This window comes from Aplysia californica, unplaced genomic scaffold, assembly GCF_000002075.1.
Source record: "Aplysia californica isolate F4 #8 unplaced genomic scaffold, AplCal3.0 scaffold00826, whole genome shotgun sequence".
Lineage (NCBI taxonomy): Eukaryota > Metazoa > Mollusca > Gastropoda > Aplysiida > Aplysiidae > Aplysia > Aplysia californica.
The window spans coordinates 89138-96885 of NW_004798096.1; the positions used below are offsets into that span (position 1 = coordinate 89138).

General features: G+C 40.6%; 1 protein-coding gene across 1 annotated transcript in view; it reads right to left on the reverse strand.

Moving 5' to 3' along the window:
* Positions 1 to 6230, reverse strand: part of LOC101859521 — a gene marked incomplete at its 3' end in the record, with an annotated part of 18739 nt that extends 12509 nt beyond the window's left edge. Inside the window, 4 exon segments of the mRNA XM_005109896.3 lie at positions 1341 to 1461; positions 2265 to 2410; positions 2782 to 3056; positions 5763 to 6230. Coding sequence (XP_005109953.2) covers positions 1341 to 1461; positions 2265 to 2410; positions 2782 to 2912 — 398 coding nt within the window.
* Positions 6231 to 7748: the final 1518 nt, after the last annotated feature.

Genomic DNA, 7748 nt, shown 5'->3' on the forward strand with positions numbered 1-7748 from the left:
CATGGAGGGGCCTGGATAGGGGGGTTGGGGTTATTGTGAGAAAAGTGCTGTTGTTGATAAATGCACAGTCCCAGCCTCAAAGCCTCAACAACATGGCATGTCTAGATAGGTTTTGTCAACACTTCTACAGATAGGTTTTGTCTTCTATAGATAGGTTTTGTCTTCTATAGATAGGTTTTGTCTTCTATAGATAGGTTTTGTCTTCTATAGATAGGTTTTGTCTTCTATAGATAGGTTTTGTCTTCTACAGATAGGTATGCTTCACGGTAAGCTGAGAATGTTTCGGAGCGTTCTATGGTCTGCTGGGGTAATAATATAGTGGAAAGCGCCTAGAGCCTGCTGTTGAGCGGGGATAAGCGTTATACAAATGCATCTATTATTATTACAAGATATCTTTCCACGGTACCGCCGGGTACCATTCCCACTTGGATGAAGTGAGGAGAATTCCTACAACATACCTCTAAAAGGACATGATATCGCCCTATGGCAGGGTTCAAACCCATGACCTTCAGTCACAAAACACAAACGCCACTTCTGTCTTGCAAACTACTACAAATCAGTCTTGAATTCTGTACTCCAAATTACACATCTCGGATACAGAGAGATCTAGATCTAGAGTCTTGCTCTAAAAAACTACGCACCAAATACATCTCGGATACAGAGAGATCTAGATCTGAAGTCTTGCTCTAAAAAACTACGCACCAAATACATCTAGGATACAGAGAGATCTAGATCTGAAGTCTTGCTCCAAAAATTCTACCCACCAAACAGGCGCCAAAATTTTGAAAACGTCAATACAACGAAGTAAACATTTTGTGAGTCTAAAGGAACACAACGTATTGGGGACATGACTATACCAAATGTATCTAGAAAAAGTCAATACGATGAAGTTTGGCCGGAAGTATCCATCGACACTGTCAAGCACACATCCAAACAGAGTTGGATGTCGAGATTCTAGTTCTGGAAGTAGAAGAAGCAGCTGTCTCACACCCAGGAAGAAGACCAATATGAAATGGAAGTGGCCCCTAGTAAAATATGAAATGGCTAACGGCAGAGAGAAAACATCCGAGAGCTTCGATTTACAGGAAAAACCATCAAACCTGAGAAATCAAAAAGTAGTTTCCGAACTTTGAAAATCTGCCCACGTAAACCTTTGGGGCAATTCTTGTCTGAATCATACTTTTGTAGATTTTATGAGCTCCTGTGTAAGACGTTTTTACTGACCACACACACGGGCTTAGCTCCATTATAATAAGATTATTAGGTTTTGTCAACATGGCTGGGATCAAACCAGACGGAAGGACAGCTACCCAAACGAGCAGACGATGACGTGGACAAACCTTTTCACGAAGGTCGCAACCCCTTCAGCGTCGACACACATCTGGAATATTCTCAGCCAGATCTCGGGAGGTAAATGATACCTGGTGTTGCCCACTGGTCTCCCTGCCACAGTCTGGACATCTGAGGACAGATTGAGGCGTGCAAGTCCCATTAAATATTTGCCAGCTCGTAAAAAAAGAACGAAAGTTTGCGTTTAAAATTCTCAAAACAAATAAAAGTTTTCCAACGACAACATTCACAAACAATGTCTGGCCAAGACAGCAGCAACACTTTTCCAGGAACGTCCATCAAACAACAGACACACTTTTCTAGGAACGTCCATCAAACAACAGACACACTTTTCCAGGAACATCCATCAAACAACAGACACACTTTTCCAGGAACGTCCATCAAACAACAGACACACTTTTCCAGGAACATCCATCAAACAACAGACACACTTTTCCAGGAACGTCCATCAAACAACAGACACACTTTTCCAGGAACATCCATCAAACAACGGACACACTTTTCCAGGAACATCCATCAAACAACGGACACACTTTTCCAGGAACGTCCACCAATCAACGTACACACTTTTCCAGGAACGTCCATCAAACAACAGACACACTAACAAAAGCTAGAGCAGTCAAACAACGCCAAGGGACACAACTACACACTCACAACAAACAACTATAGCCCTCTGTGAGAGTAACTTAACACAAAAATAAAACATACACACATGTTCTCATACATACATACTCTCACACATACAGCAAGTCAGACAAATCTCAAAAATACATTAAAAACTAACAAGCCCATCCCATACTATTTTTGGACGCTGCCCCACTATAGTCTAAAGCAAACCAGATAAGCACACACACATGAAATGACAAGTTTGTTCACGACAAAACTACAAATCGGTGAGATACAAACGCTGTCACCTTTTTTGCTGTTAAGCCTTGTGCTCTTTGTACTTCTGGCCACCCCGGCCTGCCACGAGTTGGTTTTGTCCTTCAGTTTCCTTTTCAAACTCCGCTTCTTCGCCTTCTTCAGCACACATGCTTCATCGTCTTCATCTGTCGACCTCCTGAGAAAACGTGTTACAAAATATAGGCAGAGATCAAGTTCTACTCCCAATGTGTATTTTCTTACAGAGCTCAGAGATAACAACTTGTGCTCAAGTACCACCAACAATATCGGTCGCTAAAACAACACTTGCTGTTGGCGCTAGTAGTCCCATGATCATTCCAGTTTTACCAGCTAAGCATTCCCTAAAGACGTACAGCGCTGCAGCCATCTCAACGCAGAAACGTACCCTTCACAAACTTCATAACTTGTCATTAAATTATAAACCAAAAAATATGCCTAAGTAATAATTCAAACAAGTGATGCAGCTGACACACTCTCATAATTCCACACTAGGTGATCTGAGAACAGGTTTGAAGACATAATACCCACCTGCCTGGGAAATAGTCCGAGTCGTCAGAATCTGAGGGATATTCCTCCCCCTTCCTCGAGGTGAGACTGAAGAGTATACTCTTTTTCTTGGGCAGCCCAAGGATCCCTCGCTCCGTCCTTTGTCCACTCATCCTTCTGTCACTCTCAGCTCAGCACAGCCACAATAGACAGAACTGCTTAGAGCCAATACAACAAACGCAGCCTGCTACTCAGCAATCAATCCTGTTTTACGTCCAGGGATCTTGAGCCTTGATCAAGGAACGGAATATTTAATTCTGAAAGTAGAAACAATACAGGACAAGGTAAGTGTAATCTATTTCCAGAACGGCTGTTCTGTAGGTGTCAAATTATCCCTGTTTCTCGATGGAATGGCTGTTCTGTAGGCGTCAGATTCTGTTTCTCAAGGTTCTGTCCATAGATCATGAGTGTGTCACAGAGAGGAGATTTCATCTCTCAAGTCTTTGTGATAACTTTAGTAGTATCTCATCATGAAATGACACTCAGATTTTTTTTTAGGTTAATACAGTCAAGCATGGACATCAAGCAAAATGAATTTATAGATCGTTCAAACAATACAATAATACCATTTCTTCAGAGAACTGATATTTTCTTTGTCTTGACAACACTGTTTTCTCAAACACCCTCCACTCCACCCCAGATTTGCCTTCCTAAAACTTACACACAAAACAATTGTCAACTAAAGAGCTATCCCATCTGGAAATGCTTAGTGAAATAGAAGTTAATAAAACGCTGGGATCTGGAAATAGCCCAAAGGTCTTGGCCCCTAGATGAGAAAGGAGGGGACTGAGGAAGAGAGAATGCCAAAGATTTAACAAGTAGAAAAAAAAAAGAAATTAAATCAGTTGTCGTAGCATTCCAAACCATGACCACACAGTCAAAGGCCAGCACTTTAATTTATTTTTCTATTGCTTTAAACTTCAAATCTTATTTGCCAACTTGGACTCGGCTTCTACTTCTCTTCGTTTAGACCATTTTTAATCCATGTATTTTTGTGACTGGTCAAGAACTGAGTAAATGAGGACCGAGGAGAATCGTCAACAACAATGTTCAAACTTCATAGTGTGATGTAGAATAGTTTCTCCAATCTACTCCGTAAGTGGGCACGAGTTGTTCTAAGAAGATCCATTAGTAATCATTAGACCGGTAGAATTAGTCTTGTCTTAGAACCCTAACCCTAAACATAACCCTGACCCTAAATCTAACCTAACCCTACCCCTAACCATTTACTTAACCCTAATTCTAACCATAACCCAAACCTTAACCATAACCCAACCTTAAGTTCTAACCCAAACCTTGACTCTACTAACTCTTTAGTTTTAGTAGAGGTTTTACGGCGCTCGCAACTGCATTAGGTCATATGAGCGCCAGAAGATTAGAGCTGTTACAAGAGAGTAACGACCATAAAAAAGATGAAGGGGAGATCAGGACGATAGACGTTTGATAGGAAAGAAGAAGCAAACCACACCAGAGCACCCGCCAACCACCCACTACTAACTCTGACTCTGACCCAAACCATCAAACCTTAACCCTGAACCTAACCCTAAACTTAAGCCTAACCCGGCATTCTCCGGTTTGGGCCCCAAGAGTACTACTGGAATATTGATACTAACTTTTAAATATTCGGTTTTCATGTATTACCCGAACAAAAGCGATTGATGCGCTGTTATTTTTAAATACAAAATGAGCAGTAATATTTCACTTGTTTTTAAACAAGGGGGTTTGATGTTTTAGTTTTACAATTGATATCTCTTCATATATCGGCATGTGTGTCGAAAAGAAGATCTAATCATTTAGAACCAGAAGTAATCAGCGGTGGAGTCAAAACCCACACTCACTCCATAGTTATCGTTGGGGCCGAAACCGGATTATAGTACAGGCTACCTCTAGCTGCCTAACTAAACCTAACCCGGCACTCTTTGGGAGAAGTGGTCCCGACCTTTAACTCCATAGACATTACATTATTTACATGCGTAAAAAAAGAGGGGGTACCTGTACATTCACAACAACAATGGTTTGTAACAGTTTTTAGTGCCAACATTGTTCTCAGAATCCTGAAAAAATGTTTAAATAGTGCCGAAAAATAGTCTTAAATGGGTTGGGACTTTTTCTATAAATTTATCGATGGCCTTTTCACCCTGGCAACTCGGTCACTCCGGTCAGCTTTTTTACTCGACTTCGTTTTTGTTTCCGATTTTGAGTATGGCCACCTCTATTCTCACCCGGAGTGAGAATAGTGCAGGCGAGTCTTGTGTCTATTCTCACCCGGTGCGCGTTCACCCTAAACCACAGAATTCTACACTGTGATAACAGAAAAATTGTAGAATTCTGTGCCGTGAACAAACGTTCCATTACAACTGTAGCCTACTAAAAGCGTACAATTTTGTCTGTGGGCAGTGGAGAGAGAGAGAGAAAGAGAGAGAGGAGTAGCGCGAGAATTTCCGGGCAAAACAAAATGGCGACCCGCGTAGTTCGGCTCGATTCGAAAAGTTAAATAGCCGTAGCATCTTTGTAGACAACCAAATTAATTTACTTTTGTGTTTTAACATCATTTTTTAACTTTGTTTTGGTCAATTTGATCGTCCACACCGATAGACAGTATTCAGAAAGAGACGGAGAGAGAGAGAAGAGGGGAGGAGTTGATCTTGCGAGAACTTCCGGGCGGGTGAGAATAGCCACTTTCTTTGAGTATAAATGTTGGAGTTAGGCCGGGACCACTTCTACTGAAGAGTGCCCCTAACTCTAACCCTTAGTGCCTTGCCTTAGTTACAGTACAGGTTCAGGGACTGAATGACTTTATATTTGTATCATGAGGCTGAGGGAGTAACACTGACAAGACAAGTTACTTTTAAGACTTAAGTTACTAACACTAGACTAGACTAACACACAACTAACAACAGCTCATTCAACACTTACACGTCCTTTCCTAACATCTCTTAAGCTAGTCGTATTGTAAAAGTTACCTTGATGGTGAGAGCAGTTCACAAGCAGGCAGCGATCGCTTTCTGCACTTCTTGATTCCAGAGAACAGTAGAATAGTTCATACTCAGCGCTTTCTACATTTATAAATCTGAGTAATAGTTTTGGATGTAAACAAAAGAAGACTTTCTCCCTTTGCCCTTTATGGGACAGAAGAGCGGTCCTTGCGTGGGTTTTCAATTTCGAGAGACAAAAGATGTCTGAAGAGGGGGAAGCAACTCCTTGGGGGAAGTCCACAGAATTCTACACTTTGTGGGGTTTGTATAGAATTCTGTGGGGAAGTCAAGGAGTTTAGAACTACACTACAAGTACAAAATTTTAGGATTTTTTTTTTTTTTTAAATTCTACTTTCATTTATAAACATGACAATTTAATTAACAATGATATAATATATATTACTCTTACATAAATACATAAAATTACAAACACACACACACGTACTGATTATAATAATCCACTTAACACGCGCCATTGCTGGTCACCACTGTGTTGCGCCCAGATTTGTATGGATTCGCCTTGCCTGCATTGTCACGTTTGAGTTTGGGTTTTTTTTAAACACATAATATTTTATATACATATATAATTTAAGTGTATTTACACCCTCTATTCGACACAATTTAGACCATTAAGGAGGCCAGCTTTGACACTACCAGACTGGGACAACCCAGGACGAGAGGGATGCAACATTCCTGTGTTCGACGTCGAAGCACCTATAAAAGTATAATTGCCAGGGTCACGGTTGGGGGGCTATAAATTTACTACGGTCAAGGAGTTTAGATAACTTTTAATCTCCTTGACTACGGTACATAGGCCGGCCTACTTCCACATTTATGTTAATGCTCCTAAAGCTTAAAATAAGAGACTGAGTTGTGTCTGGGTGTGTGTGTGTGTGTGTGTGTGTGTGTGTGTGTGTGTGTGTGTGTGTGTGTGTGTCTGAGTGTGTGTGCACTCATAGTTGTGTGTGTGTGTGTGTGTGTATGTGTGTGTGTATGTATGTATGTGTGTGTGTTTGCATGTGTGCACGTGTACTTGTGTGTGTGTGTGTGTGTGTGTGTGTGTGTGTGTGTGTGTGTGTGTGTGTGTGTGTGTGTGTGTGTGTGACTCATTATTGTACTGTATATTATTTGCGTTTTCTTTGATCTGTCTAAGGTTTTAGCACCAAATATATATATATATCACATCAGTTACAGCCATCCATAATTTCAAGTGCAACAAAATTTAGAGCCCCTAAATTACATAAAATTAAAATTTAGTTTATCATGGAGGGAGAAGTGTCTCTTTTTTTTTTTACCGTAATTAAAATTTGGACCTCGATCTTGCGCACCTCAGGACCCCAGAGAAAGGACAAATCCTGTGTGTTCTATCTGTTGCTCAAGGCTTAAATTACTTCTGATATAAGTTGCAGTGTTGGTGCTGGGTATGTCTTTGTAAACTGTTTTCACTGCTGTCCATGTATTGCATCATGGTTGAACTGGTTTTCTTAATAACGTAAAATGTTGGGGTTTTTTGCGTGTGAATGAAGAATTACACTCAGCGTGATCCTGTCATGATGTCTCGACTTACACTCATTTGGGATAGGCGAGCGCTATACAAATGTAATCTATCATTATTACTATTATTATGCATATGCGTATGAGTGTGTCTTTGTGTGTAAGTGTGTGTGTGTGTGTGTGTGTGTGTGTGTGTGTGTGTGTGTGTGTGCGTGTGCATTTGTACGTATGGTGTATAGTAGACGCGCACTTGGAAAACCCTCTTGGGTATGTTAAAATAGTAATAGAGTTCCAAACACACAGTCCATATTGAATCACTCTTTCGGAGTATAACCAAATAAAACTTGTTGGCTTTGTATCTCCAATGGATTTTTTTTCTTGGAATAACATGTAGAGATTTGGTTTGAAATTGTTCATACACACGTTCCAAATGTTTACTTTACTCGCGAAAAAATAACTGGCAAATTATAGCGCTCAAAT